This window comes from Hemiscyllium ocellatum, chromosome 8, assembly GCF_020745735.1.
Source record: "Hemiscyllium ocellatum isolate sHemOce1 chromosome 8, sHemOce1.pat.X.cur, whole genome shotgun sequence".
In the NCBI taxonomy this organism is placed as follows: domain Eukaryota; kingdom Metazoa; phylum Chordata; class Chondrichthyes; order Orectolobiformes; family Hemiscylliidae; genus Hemiscyllium; species Hemiscyllium ocellatum.
The window spans coordinates 101,759,927-101,780,511 of NC_083408.1; the positions used below are offsets into that span (position 1 = coordinate 101,759,927).

Consider the following 20,585-nt stretch of genomic DNA (forward strand, 5'->3'; position numbering starts at 1 on the left):
CCTTCCATTTTGACAACTGTTTTTAAAACAAAAACCTAAAGGCTGTCACCAATAGATACTTTGGCATCTCTGCCTTTACAACCTCTCTTCAAAAAAATCCCAGGATAAAATAACCTTTTTAAAGTGTCAGCATCATTGCATCAGTGAGCAGACCAACTATAGAATCATGTCACTGCTACAACAAAAAGATGATAAAAGTGCATCTGTAAACTGTTTAGACCACAGACCCCTTTCATGTAGTGACCTCTAAAAGTGGATAGCAGAAATATCTAGGAGATACAGAACTACCCTCACTCAGGCTCTGCTGCACTTAGTCTGTGGCAGTCCAAATATTGAGAAAATCAAATTTTTTTTTTGGTCTTTTCCACAAATCCACACCTTACCCATTAATTCCAATCCCTCTCCCTCGCAACTGTATGGAGCTGAAGCAGACTATTTGCAACCTTTGCCATTTGGGTGAATGAACATGTAATGTGCTTGCTACACAGCTCTCTGATATATGATGTCAGTGTTAAATTGACATGGGGGGGGCGGAATAGTGGCTCAGTGGTTAGCACCATTGTCTCACAACGCCAGGAACCCCAGTTCGGTTCCATCCTCAGATGACTGTCTGCGTGGAGCTTTGCATATTCTCCTCTTGTCTGTGTGGATTTTCTCTGGATGCTCCAGTTTCCTCCCACTGTTGAAAGGTTTGCAGGTTAGGTGGATTGGCCATGGTAAGTGCAGGGTTACAGGGATAGGATATGGGTTTTGGTCTGGGTGGGATGCTTTTCAGAGGGTTGATGTGGGCTGAATGGCCTGCTTCCACACTGTAGGGATTCTAAGATCTCAGCATGTTGAAAGCAAGGTGTCCACCCCCACCCCAACAAGGCAGGTCACAAATGACAAGCAACCTTCTGCAGATCTGAGCAAGCTAGCATGTCAAGTATAGTCGGATGGAGAGTCTTATACTGTTGGCTGGAGTGTCCACATGCTAACTAGCAGAGTATGGCAAGGAAAAACATGGATGCTAAGAGCCTGCAGGCCAGTCTGAAATGAGTGAGTGCTAAGAGAGCAGAAAAGCTGTCTGAGATATAGCCTGGTCTGATCTGTGAGCTGGGTGCTTGCCTCTGCCCACACACTATCTCTTTTTGTAGCTTTTCAATGCTATTTGCTAGTGCACCTTGCAATGTAAACATGTGCTTCCTCAGCTACCTGTGATTGGATTGGAAAGACGCCACAATGGTCATGAGACGTTGACAAGTGTCAGATGCCCATGATCGAGTGGTACATGGGGTGGTGCCACAGTTCCATGCCCTGGGATTGCTGTCTGGAACATAGACCTTCAGCCCTAGGTGTTGCTTCAACCCATGAAACCAGTCTGAAGCCCCTCTAACCTACACTATTCCATCGTTGCCTCTGGAACTATGCGGAGCTCTCTTCTTTCTTGTTTCTAACCTCAGCTCATAGTACCTCAGTACACGAGTCCTGAGCGGCACGGTGGCACAGTGGTTAGCACTGCTGCCTCACAGCGCCAGATACCCGAGTTCAATTCCCGCCTCAGGCAACTGACTGTGTGGAGTTTGCACATTCTCCCCGTGTCTGCGTGGGTTTCCTCCAGGTGTTCCAGTTTCCTCCCACAGTCCAAAAATGTGCAGGTTAGGTGAATTGGCCATGCTAAATTGCCCGTAGTGTTAGATGGAGGGGAATGGGTCTGGGTGGGTGTGCTTCGGCGGGTCGGTGTGGACTTGTTGGGCCGATTAATCTAATCTAATCCTCATCAAATGTCCTTTCTGCCACCATAATAGTGGTCTTGACTAACAATGACACACTTTACCATCTTCCCTGTTCTGACTGAAACATTTAAAACCCGGAACTTGCAGCAACCATTCCTGTCCCTGATCTATCCATGTCTCTGAAATGGCCACACATCGAAGTTCCAGGTACCAACCCATGCTGCAAGTTTACTCACCTTTTCTCAATGCTCCTGGCATTGGAGTAGATACTCTTCAAACTAGCTTCTTGCTTGCTGGTGCCCTCTTGCGACCTTGAAACCTTATTTCGGACCTCACCATGCTCAACTCCTGTATAATGGAGCTACAATTTAGGTTCCCATTCCCCTGTTGAATTAGGTTAAACCATCCAGTAGAGCATTAGCAAACTCCCCCACCGCCAGGATATTGGTACCTCTCTGGTTCAGGTGAAGACCATCCTGTTTTTAGAGGTCCCACCTACCCCACAATGAGCCCCCATTATCCAGGTATCCAAAACCCTCTCTCCTGCATCATCCCTGTAGTCACACGTTCAACTCCTGTCTTTCCCTATTCCTCACCTCACTAGCACGTGGCACAGACAACAAACCAGAGATAACAACTCTGTTTGTCCTAGCACTATGCTTCCACCCTGGCTCCCTGAATATCTGCCATAAATCCCCATCCCCCTTACCTACCTATGTCTTTGTGCCTATGTGGACCACAACTTGGGACTCCTCCCCGTCCCCTCAAGAATCCCGAAAGCACAATCAGAGACATCAGGAACCCTGGAACCTGGGAGGCAACACACCAACCATGAGTCTCTCTTGTTCCTACAGAACCTCCTATCTGCACCCCTAACTATGGAGTCCCCAATGACTAATACGCTGCTCCTCTTCCCCCTTCCCTTCTGAGCAACAAGGACAGACTCTGTGTCAGACACCTGCACCCCATGGCTTGCCCTTGGTGAGTCATCCCCACCAATAGTATCCAAAACAGCATACTTATTATTGAGGGGAACAGTCACAGGGCATCCCAGCACTGCCTGCCAGTTCCCTTTCCATCCCCTGATGGTAACCCATTTAACTTCTTCTTGTACCTGATGTGTGGCTACCTCCCTGTAATTCCTCTCAATAACTCCCTCTGCCGCCTGAATGATCTGAAGTTCATTCAGCTCCAGCTCCAGTTTCCTAGTGCGGGTTTCAAAGAGCTGAAGTTGGGTGCACTTCCCTCAGATACAGTCAGAAGGGACACTAGTGGTGACCCTTACCTCACACATTCTGCAGGAGGAACATTCAACTGCCCCAACCTCCATTCCCACTATTCTAAATTCTTAACGAGACTACTGAAAACTTAAAAAAAACATAGTCACCTTACCAATCCGGTGCACAGAACTTTTCTTTTGGTTAGAGGAGGAGGACGGGTGGGAGACACTACCGAGTAGTGTTTCGGGTAATGCAGCTGCCCAAATGTGTAACCTCACTTACCCAGCAGTCCCATGTCTGCTCCTGCTCAGCGTGCACTCTGCCTTTACACGAGGTCGGTTTTTTTAACTTTAAATTTACCTTCCCGTCAAGCCCCTGGTCCTCGCTACCGCTACTCCCACTGCAACATCACCAAGAAAATGAAGGCAGCTGAACACACGAGGTTAAGTTTTTATTCTTTAAATTTACCTTCCCATCAGGCTTGGAGCTGAACAAAATGAAGGCTGTTTGCAGACAATGGTGGGCTACTGTCACTAGGTACCTTCTCCATGTTGAGAATTCTCAATGCTTAACTTGTTTGGGAAGATCAGAAGCTGAATATTGAAAGGTTGCGCTTTACTGAAGGCATCTAACAAGCCGGAATCCCCTTTAATTGGCAACTCCCTGCTACCTAGCAGGAAACCAGCTTCCCCACATTGCTGAAACAGAAAAGGAGCAGCAAGATGCTCCCATTGTTGAGATAGGCCTCGCCAGGGTCTCTTTACAATTCTGCCTCAAATCCCACCAGAGGCCACATCTCCCAGACTCCTATAAGATTTGACCCAGTACTAATACAAGTTGTTGTTTCCTGCATCATGCTTGCTTTTTGCACTGTTAAACATTTGAATTGGTGTCAAATGGGAATGATCACACTAACAGTTCTCTGGTATAAATGTGGTATTTAAAACCTAACGTTTAATTAGGCAGATACAGAGACATTACTTCCTTGGTGGTGCAGTTTTTATTCATTCACAAGATAAGGGTGTCACCAGACAGGCCTGCATTTATTGCCCAACCCAGAAAACAGTTAGGAGTCAACTACACTGCTGTGGGTCTGGAGTCACAATACAGACCAGATGCGGATGGCAGATTTCCTTCCCTAAAGGGCAATAGTGAACTTGATGGTTTTTTTTTGACAATAGTTTCATGGTCATCAGTCAATTCTTATATTCCAGACTTTTTTTATTGAATTCAAATTTTACCATCCGGATCCTCAAAATATTACCAGAGTTCCTGGATTAATATTCAATTAATAATATGGCTATCATCACCTGAAAACTAAATTTGCGCTAGTGAATGATCACAGCGGGACTTGAACCTGCAATTTTCTGATAGCATGCCAAGCATACTGAAGTCTGACGCCTTGTCAATTAGGCCACATGACAGACTCACATGTCAGGAGCAATGAGGAACAATCTGAAAACTAATTAATATAAACAAAATGCAGAAGCAATTTATTTACTCATAACTTGTGATGAAAATCTGGAAAGGCTTCCCCATGGTTTGGGGGTGTCTAGTCCTTTGAATTTCCCAAGACTGAGAATTCTTGTTACTTAAATAAATTAAGGAGAATTGATTCAAATTGAGGTGCATGAAGATGAGATACGTGGTCCAACTGAAATATGGAAAGGACTTAAAGGACTGAAGGATTTGCTCACAAAGCTAGAAATATATTTTGGCTTAAATAATAGAATTGGGACTTTTTTTTGCTGAAACTAAATTACACAAAACATTCCCGAGTACAGTCTCTAGCTAGTTTTAAATCTCTAGTGTGGGTTTGCTACTTTTCTCTAATTTAAAGGTGGAATAGTTTCTATCTGGTTGGTCCAACAGGCATCACTCTGCATCACAAATGAACTATCCAACCAACTGAGCCAACTGACTAACCATTCAGTGACCCGCTACTGTTACAAACCAGACCAGACCCCCTCAAACTATATTAAGAAGGTAACCTAGACCCTAACATTTTCTCATTTGAAGGTGTTGTGTTCCAGATACAATTTGAACCACTCTACATTAAGCAAAACACAATTTATTCATATATTATTGTTAAAATACAGCAAAAAAGAAAACAATTGGCTAAGCTGTAACTCTATTAGAATGTTTAACAAAATAATAGATACTGTAACTATTACTAATTAACTGTTCCATGTAGTACAATCCCATGGACACACCCCTTGGCAAAAAGCAAATTTAGAAAACCGATTGTCTTACATGCAGTTCTCCAATCCAGGAGGAAAGAACATCAAAAGATAATTCTGAGGGAGTGAGAACTCCAACAGTCGCAAAGAGGAATATGACAGCTTTTTCACAACCCCAGCAACTTCTGTTGAAAGCTAAAACTAAATATCCAGGTTCTGTGGGAGGTTGACCACACCCGTTCAGGCTGCTTCTATTATTCCAGCTTTAAAAACAAGACATCACAAGCTGCTTACTCTACCTGATAGATTGTTCATCTCCTCTGCCTTAAAACCTCCCTTTAAAAGATCCCAGGACAAAATGTACCTCTTAAAGCCGCAGTATCACCTCACTAGCTGCAAGGAGGCAAAGGCACAGCTGCAGGTGAATAGTGGCAGAGCTTGGAAGCCATTGACATCTGCAGTGTCTCAAAACAGGAAAAGTGAGAGGCATTAAGCTATATGAGGCAGGAGTTGAAGATAATGCAAGTCGGAAAAATCAGTGGAGGAAGATTTATGGTAAAGTTTTCTCCAAGATGTAGCTCATACATAGAGGTAGACGTCTGACAGGCTGTTAGGCCTACGCTTAGCACAGAGCAATTGGTTACACATAGTCAGCTTTTGCCTCCTTCAGTGAGGAGCAGATTGAGATGGAGGGACATATACTGACAAAGAGTGGGACACTCAAAGCAGCAATTGATTGATGAGGGTAATAAAGTGGTGGAGAATGATGGAGATAGCCATGATTAGAAAACATTAGTTGCAGAAGGTATTGCCCTGTCCACTGCGAAGACTCAGCTGCATAAGACCATAAGACATATGAGCTGAAATAGGCCATTCAGCCCATGAAGTCTATTCTGCCATGCGATGAGATCATGGCTGATCTGATAATCATCAACTCCACTTTTCTACCACCTACCACCTCAACAACCATAACCCTCGATTCTCTTAGTGATTACATATTTTTCTATCTGACAAGAAAACTGACAATCACTCAGGATTTTGACAGTGATCTGTGAGGGCAAGTTCTCACCAGGCTCAGACAGACTGAGCAGGAGACGCACTGATGTAAGAAGGGAGAGGATTTTCAATTAAGTTAGATAAACCCAATCATAACGTTCGTCCTATATATTTATTTGCTGTGATATGGCTATTAATCAATTTTTATCTGACCTTATTGTACCAGGTATTTTCAGCTGTGGTGTGACAGAAAAGCATTGCTTGTTCATATCACATCAGAGTAGCGTTGTTAACTCTCTGGTATAGGTCCTCTCAATGTGGGTGGATATTGAGGAGGGTTAGTGCTATATAATGCACTTGAGTGTTTGATTGACGCCACTGAACACAAGGATCTATGGCAATCCCAAAATGTAAAAGCCATATTAGACATTTGTATGGAGCTCAGAGTCAAGAGTGTGTTGCTGGGAAAGCACAGCAGGTCAGGTGGCATCCGAGGAGCAGGAAAATCTCTTGCTCCTCTGCTCCTGCTCCTCGGATACTGCCTGACCTGCTGTGCTTTCCCAGCAACACACTCTTAACTTTGATCTCCAGCATCCACAGTCCTCACTTTCTCCTATTTGTATTGAGCTCTTGATCACACGTCACAGCTAGATTAACATGTTTTCCATTTCTCAAATCTGTAATATAGAAATTAGCTGCTGCAATGGGATTAAATGAATCTGGATATGGGGACATATTATTTTCCTTCCTTTTTCCCAATTTATTTTATGAATCTGTCAATCTGATGAATGACAATTAACCATGGCCAAAAGTAAAACAATTGACTATTAGGAAGAAGAGAAGCCTTTTTTTTCCCATAAAGGTGTAAGGCACTTGTGGCTACAATTAATTTCTTGTCTTTATATTTTAGTGTGGAAAACCCCTTCCAGGTCTCACAAAACAGGATGATTGTTGTGGGAGCGTAGGAATATCATGGGGGTACCATAAATGTACAAAATGTCCTCCAAAACCAGGTAAGCCATCAAGGTTTTTAAGAGTTTTAGCTTCAGTCCTTAGTGTTGGAAAATCACTTAGAGTCGTAGTCATGCAGCTTGGAAACAGACCCTTCGGTACAACCAGTTCAGGCTGATCATGTTCCCAAACTAAGCTAGTCCTACCCACCTTCACTTGGCTCACATCCCTCTGAACTTTTCCTATTCATGTATTTATCCAAATGTCTTGTACCTGTACCTATTTCCGACACTTTCTCTGGTAGTTCATCCCACACAGAATCCACTCTCTCCGTAAAAATGTTGTCTTTCATGTCCTTTTTAAATCTTTCTCCACTCACCTTTAAAACATGCCCCCTAGTTTCGAACTGTCCCCACCCTTGTCATTTCTCTTACCAATGCCCCTCACGATTTTGCAAGCCCCAGTAAGGGCGCCCCTTAAATTCCCAGTGAGAAAAAGTCTCAGCCTTACCAGTCTATTTTTATATCTCAGACCATCCATTCCTGGCAACGCCCTGGTAAATCTCTTCTGATTCCTCTTCAGTTTAATAATATGCTTCCTAAGGGCAGCAGATACAGTATATCACTGCCTTCAAGTTCCCCTCTAAAGCCACTCCCCCTTCCTTCAGTGTTGCTGGGTCAAAATCAGAACTGCACACAATACACAGGTTGGCAGACACAGGGCTGTCTGATTGCTATCAATATTTTCCCATTCAACTCAAGTGGAGAGCAGTCACTACCCACACCCAGAAACCTATTCGTTTTCATTTTTTACTAGTGAGTGTCCTTTCTTTGTGAACATTATTTGACAGAAATTTTTAACCTAAGTTGTGTTGACATGTACAATAGTTACAATAGCAACTTGCACTGAAATTTTTAGAGAATCTTGAGACTGAACGTTGGAATATAAAAAGCAGAAATCTGTCGTAATAACCTTTTCTCTTTAATTTCCAAATTTATTTTCTCGATATTTTGAAAAGTATTGTTTGTGTCAATGAACCTATCACACACATGCAATAATATACCACAATTACAAAAATGCAATTTAAGGAGCTCTTCTTAATGTAGTGTAGATACTATGAAGGCACACACAGGATAAAGCCAATACAATAGGAAGAATTTTAACTGCCAAGGTGAGCTGCCAACTGGTGGAGGCTGGTACAATTGCAACATTTAAGAGGCATTGGGTGGGTATATGAATAGGAAGGGTTTGGAGGGATATGGGCCAGGTGCTGGCAGGTGGGACTAGATTGGGTTGGAATATCTGGTCGGCATGGACAAGTTGGACCGAAGTGTCTATTTCCACGCTGTACATCTCTATGACTCTATGGTGCAGATCTGAGGTGTAGGCTCTGATTTGGGTATGAATAGTGAGAAAATGCTGGGGTGTCATTTTCCTGACCAAATACAACAAAATCTAGACAATTTCCAAGCTTAGGCTGGACAAATAACACACAAATAACAGACAATAGCCATCACCAAAAATAGGGGACAATCTAACCACCGACTCTTGACATTCAAAGGTGTTACCATCACTGAATCCCCCACTATCAATATCCTGCGGGTTATCGTTGACCAGAATCTCAACTGGACTCACCACATAGACACAGTGGCTACAAGAGCAGGTCAGGGGTGAGGAATGCTGCGGCAAGTGACTCACCTCCTGACTCTCCAAAGCTTGTCCTCCAGACACAAGTCAGGAGTGTGATGGAATACTCCCCAATTGCCTGGATGAGTGCAGCTCCAACAATAGTCAAGTACATTAACACCATCCAGGAACAGCCAGCTTGATTGGCTTACATCCACAAGTACCCACTCCGTCCACCACTGATGCTCAATAGCAGCACTGTGTACAAACTACAATATGTGCTGCAGAAATTTGCCAAAGATCCTTAGACAGCACCTTCCAAATCCATGACCCCCCATCTAGAAGGATAAGAGCAGCAGATATATGGGAACATCACCACCTTCAACTTCTCCTCCGAGCCACTCACCATCCTGACTTGGAAATATATTGCCGTTCCTTCACTGTCGCTGGGTCAAATTCCTAGAGTTCCCTCCCTAATGGCATTATGGGTCAGCCCACAGCAGGTGGACTGCAGGGGTTCGAGAAGGCAGCTCACCCCCACCTTCTCAAGAGCAACTCGGGATGGGCTATCAATGCTGGTCCAACCAACAATACCCACATCCAACAGAATAAATTATCAAAGAAACTTCCAGATTGTACTGAAGGTGACTATGAAACACTATGAAGCTGTTGGGTCAGTGTTTAAAGCATTCAAACAATCAATTAATTGTGACTTTAGCCCAAGGTTCAAGATTGAATAGCAAACAGGCAGGTTCCTTGAGCTTTATAGAACTTGTCCAGTTAATGTGAGGAGAACACTAATTAATGAAAATGAGAGTTTGGAAAGCTTTTTAAAAATTAATTGGGCTATAGGAGAAGCTCACTCACAGGATCTGCTTCAACAACCACCCCTTTGCAGATGATTCCAAATTCTTAGACATCATTTCTCTTGCATCAGACTTGACCTTGATCTAATCTTACCAACTATCAATCTTCACTGTGACATGGGAGCAGCTTCTGGAGCTCCAGCAAAGACCTCTGATTGGGTACAGCACAGGGGCTCAGCATTTAACGTTGCTGCCTCACAGCGCCAAGCACCCGGGTTTAATTCCAGTCTCAGGCAATTGTCTGTGTGGAGTTTGCTTGCTCTCCAGGTCTGTGTGCGTTTCCCAGAATGCTCTAGGTTCCTCCCACAGTGTAAAGATGTGCAGGTTAGGTGGCTTGGCCATCCTAAATTGCCTGTAGCGTCCAAGGGATGTGTAGGCTAAATGGATTAGCCATGGGAAATGTGGGGTTACAGGGATAGGGTAGGGAGGTGGGTCTGGCTGGGATGCTATTCAGAGGCTAGGTGTAATCGAATTGCCTGCTTCTGCACTGTGGGGATTTTATGATGAGGGAAAAAAGACCAATTGTTATCAAAAATGTCAGCACCAGGAGGTACAGCAACAGCAGCATCAATTTGTGACAAGATGAACACCAGCTGGCTTCTCTTGCTCCTTCATGGTTCAGAGATGGGACAATCAGAGACTCCAGTCTGAAGGTGGTGATAACCCCAACACAGGGCATGTAGGCAAGGAATCAGCTTTAGCAGCGTGACAGAGTGGCGATACCTCAGGAAGTGGGGGAACTGACTTCCTCATCCCTGTAAGTTTTCACCAACACACGAAGTGAAATGGCGGGTCATTGGACTGTATCTGCAGACACGACTGATAACACCTGAGAGGAGTTGACCACAGACACCAAGGAGAAGAACAACATTAGCCATCTCAACTCTGGGATGATTGTTGACCAAGAGAACGTGGTTCAGTGCCGGACTGATCTGGACGCACCTTTCTCAAAATGCTCAACGCTGTAGAATGGTGATTGTCTGCTGTGCTTTGTACAATGTGGTGATGCAGACAGGAATGGAGCTGCAGGAGCCAGAAACAGCAGACACTGAGCACTCAAGGAGGAGTAAGATTGTGGGGGGGGGGGGGCGGCGGTATCAATATGACCAGGGAGCCTGAAACCACTTACTGGGTGGTCTGAGAAGTGGACAATGGCCTCATTTCAAGCATGCTTTAGCTACTGTAACTGTGACAAGACATGTTGCAGTACCATCTTCAACCCTCTTTCCCATCTTACTACCATTCCCGCATTCTAAAATCTAGTCATTATATTCATGGGTGGCACAATGGTTCAGTAGTTCGCAGTCCTATCTTATAACGCCAGGGACCAGGGTTTGATTTCAGTCTCGGTCGAATCACAGGGTGAAGTTTGCATATTCTCACCGCGTCTGTGTGTGTTCTCTTCCATAGTCCAAAGATGTGCAGGTCAGGTGGATTGGCCATGGGAAATACAGGGTTATAGTGTGGGAGGTGGATCTGAGTGGGATGCACTTCGGAGAGTTGGTGATGATCCGCTGTGCCGAATCATCTGCTTCCACACTGTAGGGATTCTATGATCCCCCTATATACTTGTCTGCAATCTGGTCACACTCTTTTCCTGAAGACTGTTATTTATTTGCTGTTTACAACACAATAAAGTGAATGTTAGAAGAATAAAGAGTGCAAATAAATTATTTGACTCATTTATGTAAAGACATATGGAACGAGAGTGACATTCTTTCTCAAACCCAAGTGAATAACATTGTACAACAATTATGTCTTCGCTTATTTCTTCTGCTCCTATGTGGTGTCAAGTCTGTGGCTTCAACAGAGTTGGAGGCAGATATCTGCTTTCCCACTCTGACACCTGATATACCTGTGAGGGAATGAACTTTTTGCTTTCGGAGTCCGTGAAAGTCCAACCAAAGACTGCCCTACCTACCCCTGAACAGAAGTAGACATGAAAGGCTTATGCCCAAAACATCGATTCTCCTGCTCCTCGGATGCTGCCTGACCTGTTGTGTTTTTCCAGCATCACACTCTTAAGCATCTGCAGGCCTCACTTTCTCCGTGGTTCCCTTGCAGGAGACCCCACGAGAGGTTCTGCCTGAGGGTGGAAAGGGGACTGAGGTATAAGAGGTGGTAGCACCTGGAGAAGAGTTCTGACCACGATGTGCTCTTTGTCAGACGTGTCTCCCAATGTTAGCTGCATTTTCCAGCAAGCCAAAAAGCAGGGGAGCCCTTTTCTGCCTCTCAGTAAGACATTGAGCCAAAAAAGCAAGGCTTCATCCCTTCAATGTAAAATTCTTGTTAAGGGCCTACACATAGTTCCCTTCCTGAGCCATCATTCCTCCATGCAGGTCACCCAAAGAGATGGACATTGCAAACACCGGAAATACCATCTCATGCTAGAGAGAGGCTCCTCTACACATGTATGCACTACCTCTGTGAAAATGTACACATTTCCCATTATTTCTTCAGAAGTTCCTTCCTGTAGCTAACTCCCCAGGCTGAGCAGTATGCCTGAGCACGAAGACTTAATTATTGCACAACGTTATTCACTTGGGTTTATGGAAGGATGTTCAGTGTGTCTTTACATAAATGAGTCAAATAATCTACTTGCAGTCTTTGTTCTTCAACCATTCACTTCATTGCATTGCAAACAGCAAATTAATAGTAGTCTTCAGGAAAATAATATGACCAGATTGTAGACAAGTATATAGGGCATCATAGAATCCCTAAAGTGTGGAAGCAGACAATTCAGCCCATCGGAGCCACGTTGTGCTGAGTACTGTACACTCTGAAGAGTTTCCAGTGCTCTACTTGTCTCCAGCATTGCTTGGTTCTCCAGAGGCTAACAGCTATGTGACTACCAAGCCATTTCTACTCCAGTAGCTGCCAAGCTGTCCGTACCTGCACAGCTGGAGGGTGGTATGAGTGTGTCACAATACAGTACTCACTGAGGTGCATGCCTCCTTTGAGGATTCCTGGCTTCCTTCTGTCCCTGACATTAAGGAATGATATAAATTATTGTTGACATGAGGAAAGTGATCAAACCCTCTATTCTATGTATTATGCCACTTCTATTAGACCAATTCAGTAGTTAGACAAATTCAGCATGCGGTGACTGTATGTATCAAATGGCAGTATGATATCTAATACTACCTCTCCATTGCCTACACCCTTGAGCAGCATCACCCTATCCAAGTTCACAGTCTGCTCTGCAGTACTCAGTATTTGGACTAACCTTGGTTCTCTGCCTCTCCCTGGTGGCAGGAACTCTTTTCTCCAATGAGGAAAAGCCAAGTGAGAGAGATTTGAGAGGACATTTATGTAGAGCATAACCAGGGATGGATGAAGAAGGGCAATAGTGACAAGAATTGTCTGTTCAGTTTGGGGATATGACTGAAGAGTGAAGTGTGAGTAAAGGCTCAGAAGGACTGAGGAGTGGTCCTGGTCAATAAAGCTGTGGCCAAGCCTCAGAGGTTGCTTTGTTGAAAATGTTATAATTGCAAGCACCAATACAGACAATCCAAGTAATTAAATGGATATGAGTATCATTTCAATACTGAGCTTTTAGTGATTTAAGTTTGAAATTGATCTGATGTGACTGTTAAAGGTAAAGACATTAGAATGATTTTATGAATAGATAAAATATATATCACATGTATAGTGTATAACTAAGATAATGCATTGCTGTGATATGCTCTTAACAATGATTCCATTGCACTCTTGTTTTTTCAAGGGTGGACGTCACTGCACATTTTTGACAAATAACTTCAGTGCAACATAGAAAATTCATTAGAAAGCAGTTAAAGTAATACTCTGAAAGGAATTTAACCAATAGGCCTGAAAAAAACAGACATGTCATAAGTGACTGACAAAATGTAAGACCCGTGAAGCCATGGTCAAACAGCTGTTGTGGCTGGTGCCCTAAGTACACTGAATATTATCAGGATGGGCTAGAAATGAAAGTGATCACTTGATTAATGCTTTTTATATCCTTTTGAAGTTACATTTGGTCATTGTTTTGTTAGCATTTCCATTCCAATAATTACAAAGGGATATGATTAAAATCTAGTTCATTGCATGATTTTTATTTGCAGTGATATGCTCAATATTACAAACATTTCTGTTACACAATCCTAATATTTTTGTTGTAAATTTGGAGGTTATTTTGAGAATATTTTAAAATGGAAATGAAGCTGTGTACTCTATTTCCTGCTGTTACTTCATGGTTGTTGAAGAATTTTGCCTGTTTTGTTTAATGAATTCAAACTTTGTTTCTCTTTATTGTATATTGCGAAAGTATTAATACACCCACAGCCATTCATAGTGGAACCTCGCAGCTACTCTGTCACCACCTTCTTGTAGTTTTGTCCTACAATTATAAAAGGTGTTTTGCTTATTGACTGAGAAATTGGATTTGTGCAACATACATCAGGTCTGCTCTTATTCTCCATTGAGAATGCATTTTATGATGACCTACCCTTTGATCTAATGTGGACTGTTGCAGTGACTTGTTAATGCATAGGCTTAACTTCTTACAGTAGAGTTGAGAAGTTATTCAAGTTTATCAAATTGGCTCCAATTACTCCTCTCATCTCCATATAATGCTCCTGGTATTCCATACCAGTGTAGCCTGACTTTTTCACCCACATTTTTCTTTCATTCAGTCACGGGATGAACCAGTTGCTGGCTGGCCAGTATTTATTGCCCGTCCCTAATTACCCTTGAGAAGGTGGTGATGAGTTGACTCCTTAAAGCGCTGCAGTCTGTTTGGTGCAGGTGAACCCACATTGCACTTAAGAATGAAATTCCAGGATTTTGACCCAGTGATAGTGAAGGACTGGCAATATATTTCCAAATCAGGATGGAGAGTGACTTGGAGGGAAAATTGCAGATGGTATTGATCCCACGTATCAGCTGCACTTATCCTTCTAGATGGAAATGGTTGTGGTTTTGGAAGGTGCTGTCTAAGGATTTTTGGCAAATTTCTGCAGTGTATCTTGTATTAGGACACACTGCTGTTACTGAGCGTCGTTGGTGGAAGGATGTGATGCTAAGCCGATCAGTAACCAATGAAGGGACAATTATAAAAAAAAATTCTTTTTATCTTTGTCTTTTACTAACTTTGAACAAAAAGGTTGAAATATTTATGTATGTTTAGTGTAAGATTAAGCATTGTGAATGACCGATCAGTGACAAATCTATCACTTTTTTTTATTTATTACTCCAAAACATAGGCAGTTACACGGCAAATTGCAATATACATTGTTATAATGCTTTTGGGATAACTTCTCATTTTCTAGCTTGTGGGGAAGGTATCACCAAACAATGCAAGTTCATTGTGTACTCTGTAGTTTGTTTTCCTTCCTTCCTCTTTTTCAAAAGGCCCCCGGTTCTTTTTTAGATACTGGCTTACTTTCTGCAATATTACTGTTTGCCACCAATGCTGTCTCCAAGTCCCCTTACATCACAAGGTTTGCAGCCACATGTAAATTCATCCCAGTCATGTGGTCTTCTGCACTTCAAGATGTAGGTACAGTGAACATACCTCAGTGAACATAATCAAACGCAGGTCAATACAATCATTAAACAGTTAGGAGAGTGAATTGTTACATGTTCAAATGCCATCTGAAGAATTAGCTTTTGCTGGCCTCTAGATTCTCATTCATTTTCCAAATCTTCCTCTCCCGAGTGATCCCAATCAGTCGAGCATACATGGTAATATTGGAGAATACAGCACGTTATCACATGTTCTCTGAGATCTGTATTGGCCTTCTCTCCTGACCAGTCCAGGCATGTAGAGAGTTCTAAATTTGTATATCGTAAGGAGACTGCAGTCATAAACAGAGGGACACCTAATTCTACAGAGCCTTAGCCTGAGAGGAAATTTAATAGGCTAACTCTAATCCGGCAAGCTGTCATTAATTTGGCCATCACTCCTCCCTTCGCTACCCCCACTGGGTATTTTGTGATCTCATGAAAAATGACTGTTATTTTTTAATTTTTGAATTGAAGAAGCTGAGTTGAATGATGGATTTTTCCATTTTATCCGAAAGACTAAGCAGACTTGATGAATAGCTATTTTGAGAAATTGGGATATATCTTCACTGTTTTCTACACTTTGAAACCAACATTCTGTAAATATGATGAAAGTCACACCTGCATCTAAGTTTTGGTGGAACATTCAATTGACATGTTGAGAAATGCCTCACTATCTGAATAATTGGGTGAGATTGTAATCTAAGACATGCATACTTTTACCATGACATAATTGCCCAAGGAAGAAATATTAAATCTGAATAAAGATAAACAACTGTAAACACAACTTTTCTTTTCATTTAACAAAGCTGAAATTAAAAGCTTGCAATTCCTGTTTCAAAGTAGAACAGAAAATCCTGTTGAACTATGTTAACATTTTCTTTAATAAAACCAGAAATTGCTGGCAAAATTCAGTAGGTCTGGCAGCATCTGTGGAGAGAAAACAGAGTCAACATTTCACCTCTGGTGACTCACACGTTCTGATGAAGCGTCACTGGACTCGCAAGGTTAACTCAGCTTTCTCTCGGAGGCTGCCAGACCTATTGAGTTTCATCAGCAATTTCTATTTTTGTTTCAGATCTCCAGCATCAGAGGTTCTTTGTTTTATTTTCGTTGGATGTTTTCTTACTTGCTTTACTTTGTATTCTAAGGATTTAAGAATAAATAGTAGAAAGGTGGACATGGTGTTTGTACTTGTGTACGATAGAAGTTAGCTTTGCAAATTTCTGACAATAGTTTTTGTAAATTGTTTTGACAACATATTATCAATGTGTAAGGAAACTAGTTTGCCCTCTCACACTGTTCATTCTACACTTTGTCCTCTCCCACTGATAATATACAGAAACATTTAAGTAACTGGTGGACCCTATTCCTTTCCTGGTCTGTCTTGATGTAACTCAGCTGCAGTCATTCATTAGACATAGGAGCAGAAGTAGCTTATTGAAATTGTTCTGCCATTCAATGAGATCTTGTCTGATCTGCTCTAATAATTAGTTATTTTTATATTATGAGTCACCAATCAAATAGATGACATTGATGGCGAATGGCTCTCAATTTATGGAAAGGATCCACAAGTAAATTGGCACCAAGTGCTTGGATGTTGACCATCAATATAACTTATTCTCAACCCATACCGGTGTTTCGTAATTGCTCTGTAGCATACGCTTCCATCAGGAATAATGTCTGTACTTTTTGTTGGCTCGGTTGGTAAATGAATTTTATAATGTTACATGACTAGGAGGTTCCCAGCTAAATGAGACAGGGCAGAATCTTGTTGGAGTCTGGTGTGTGGCAGAACTGGGCACATCTTGCTAGAGTCGCTAGGTGGTCTCGATGTTGTCTACTGAGTTTGCAGGAACTGGAGGAAAGCTATGATAAAATATGGCATGTTTTGTAGCATTTAACAAGATGATACTTCCCAGTTGTATTACGCCCTATGTTGGCAGTCCAATATTGCAGGGTAAAAAAATGAGGTCTGCAGATGCTGGAGATCACAGTTGAAATGTGTTGCTGGTTAAAGCACAGCAGGTCAGGCAGCATCCAAGGAATAGGAAATTCGACGTTTCGGGCATAAGCCCTTCATCATTCCTGATGAAGGGCTTATGCCCGAAACGTCGAATTTCCTATTCCTTGGATGCTGCCTGACCTGCTGTGCTTTAACCAGCAACACATTTTCAACAAGTCCAACATTGCAAGCTACAATGATTATGTGTCAACTTGCCTTTGCGAGGATTTCCTTATTTCAAAAGAACTTCATACACCTTACAACATGCATGTATCAAATAAGTTGAACCAAGTCCAGTTCTATAGATTAGTGCTCTTACAGAGTCATTGAATTACAGAGAACAGAAGAGGGTCTTCAGCCCACTGAGTCTGTACCACCGAAATCTATACTGTCCCAACTTCACTCACTAAGTTGCAGCCTTGAATGTTATGATAGAGAATTGAGGTTAGGTGAATGACGGTAGTCAGCATGATGAAGAAAAGGTTCTGTTTGGGAATTAAACAAGACTGGAAGTGGTACAAAAGAAGCAATGAGAGACAGTAAAGCCTGAGAGTTAAAGTCTTGAGTCACTAATCAGGAGGGAATAATGGGTTTTAATGATAGACTTAGATAATGGAAAATGAGTGGCTTGAGTGGAACAGGAATGCTGACATACATGAGAAATGGTCTGTTTCTGTGCTATATGTCCTATGTAACATGTATTTGAATGTTTTACCATACTTGCAACTTCTACGGAAACTGAATGCCAAGCAAGACAATTGTAATGTGATGGGCTGGATTTTGGATGCATGATAGCTGCCAGTGAAATGAGAACAGAAAACGCTACAAAGACTCAACAGGTCAGGAAACAATTATGGACCAAGAAAAAGACTGAGCATTTCTAGTCTACTTCCAGCATGCTTTGATTTCAGATTCCCAGCATCTGCAGTATGTTTGCTTTTGTAGCTACCTATGGCATTAAGTAGTTTGGGAAATAACCACGATATTTGTCACCTTTGGTTGGCAGTGCAGTGGAATAGTAATGTTGCAGTTTGGTCTTTTATTTGATACATGTATCGAAGCATGTCAGCTGGTAGTATAATGCTAACTGTGTTGGCCCCAGGCAGCTTAGTTGAGTCGAGTAGTAAAACTTACAGAATATGCAATCCATATGTTGTTAGCTGGCTACACTTGGCAAAGCTCCACAACTGGTTCCTTGCTAATGCAAAGCAAGCAGAGAAGTTGTTTTTGGTCACTGACGGTTAATCATGCCAAAGATATACCATATAGGTTGTCTTGAAAATAAATTCATAAGCAGGAGCAAATAGAACATCGTAACTCCTGATTACAATTCAGAACATTCATTGCGTCTGTGAAAAGATGTATCATTATTGCCAGTCCCTGAACAGCCCATGCAAACTCTAACTTCCAGAATTATAGATATTCAAAGGCCACTTTGCTTATGTAGACAGTTCTCCAAGCCCCCTGTGCCTGTGACAGGACCCAGCCTGAGGAAAGGGATTTGAACCCAACGTGGGAGTGAGGGATTGATTCTTTATTTCAGAGCCTTGTTATAGACACTGTCTGTACCCCAGCCTCCTGCTCACAGGCGGTCAGTGAAAATGCTTTGCTAAACCAGCATTTCACCACTGAATTTATGGGTTGCGCGGCCCCAGTCTGCCGAATATTGTGTTTCCTGTTGTTGTTCAATCACTGCAAATGTTGCTGTGGCTCTGGCGTGGGAGGTACCCCTACTGGAAGGTTTGCAGCATCATCGAATTCATGCTGCGTATAAATTAGCCTCAAAGTACACTGTAAAGATGCATATTGATTAACATTTCAGAAACATGGAAAGTATATAAAATACCTGGTACTAGAAAACATAGAAGAGAAAATACAAAGCTGTGACATTCTTAAACAAACTTGTTTGCAAAATGGAAATTCACTCTCTCTTATTGCAGGGGAACTGCATTGAAAACTCAACAATTAAACAGTCTGGTCAAATAATTTGCAGGACTTAGAAGCTTTATGGCACAAATATGATGGCAGTGATCTTAATTCACAATTGCAGCAGACTGCAGAAATGTAGTGCAAGAAAATGCATAATGAGCTTTGTCTGCCAACTTCACAAGCCCATTTCACTGCATATAAGCCATACACTTTTGATTTAAAGTGGAATTAAATTCTTGTTTCCAACTTCTATATTTTTCATGGCAGGACCTCCTGTTTATCTCAGCACTTGGCAAGATGAGTTCATATATATGAACATGCCAATGTAACACAGCAGATACATATTAAACTAATTAAGTCTAATTAAGATGAAATGTCTAATTCTCAGGGACATGCATTTAAGGTGAGGGGGAGAATAGTTCAAAGGAGAGATGAGGGGCAAGTTTTTACACAGAGTGCTAGGGGTCTGGAACATGTTGCCAGGGGTGGTGGTGAAGGCAGATACATTTAGAGCATTTAAGGGACTTTTAGACAAGCTCATGAATGTGCAAAGAATGGGACGATATGGACCAAGGGCAGGCAGAACGGCTGAGTTGAATTTGGCCCAACATTGTAGGCCTTTTGTGCTGTACTGTTCTACGTTCTATAAGTCAGTACAGTAGATTTTGCAGACTTACATTTCAGGAGCATATATCTGGAATTTTGATATGGAAGTCAGCACAGCCTGCAAGATTTTCTGACCATTACAATTAAACAGTAAATGCCACTCTTGGGCAGTGCTTTTCTCAAAGGGGGAATAGGTTGAAAAATCAATACTGGAGTATTAAAATTCTGTCTTTTACTGTGTCCTCCCCTTCAGTCTGCTTCCCATTGGCAATGAAGGTTTGATGAATTACATGAATGTTATGATGAAATGTATTTATAGCAACTATCATTAAGGTTACTAAGTCCAGCTGAAATAACAAGATCTGCATTGAAAGTCTTATTTTTAAAAAGCACTTTGCCAGATTTTATATATTTTGTGCATTGCACCTGTAGCAAAGTTTGGGCTAAAATGCATAGTTATTCAATATTCTTTTATTTATGCATTACAATTGCCATGTTGCATTACGGGGATGAAATCGATTGTTAATGAAATAACCTTGCAATGGCAAGATAATTTAATTGTTTTAAGCCTACTGTGCCACAGCATTCTGCTATTTTGTTGAGTTTTTGAGCTGCTTAATAAGTGAAGAAAACAGATCTAAAGCACTGACTGTTGATTAAATAGAATAGATGTACTGTGAGTCAATCATTATGTGGAAGAACAGGCATGCAACTCAACTAAACATCTTACTCCCAAACCACATGAATAATAATATTTTTCATTGCCTGCTGTTACTCTGGCAACCGTACCCTGGAAGATGAATTTGTAGAATGTTTTTGTGACTGATTCTAAAAACAATGTGTTGTGGATCCAAGTCTATTTTATTCTAGCATTGTGTAATGAGGGAGATTTCGCAAGTAATGTCAGAATAAAAGATTCTCAAGGGTGACGGGACATGATCATGGTGGAACTAAGTGCCACATTA

At 41.9% G+C, this 20,585-nt stretch overlaps 1 protein-coding gene across 1 annotated transcript in view; it reads left to right on the top strand.

The window, feature by feature from the left end:
• LOC132818217 (latent-transforming growth factor beta-binding protein 2-like) overlaps positions 1-20,585 on the top strand; it is a 437,178-nt gene that overhangs the window by 165,766 nt on the left and 250,827 nt on the right. The window contains exon 8 of the mRNA XM_060828998.1: positions 7,022-7,124. Coding sequence (XP_060684981.1) covers positions 7,022-7,124 — 103 coding nt within the window. The remainder of the gene's footprint in view (positions 1-7,021; positions 7,125-20,585) is intronic.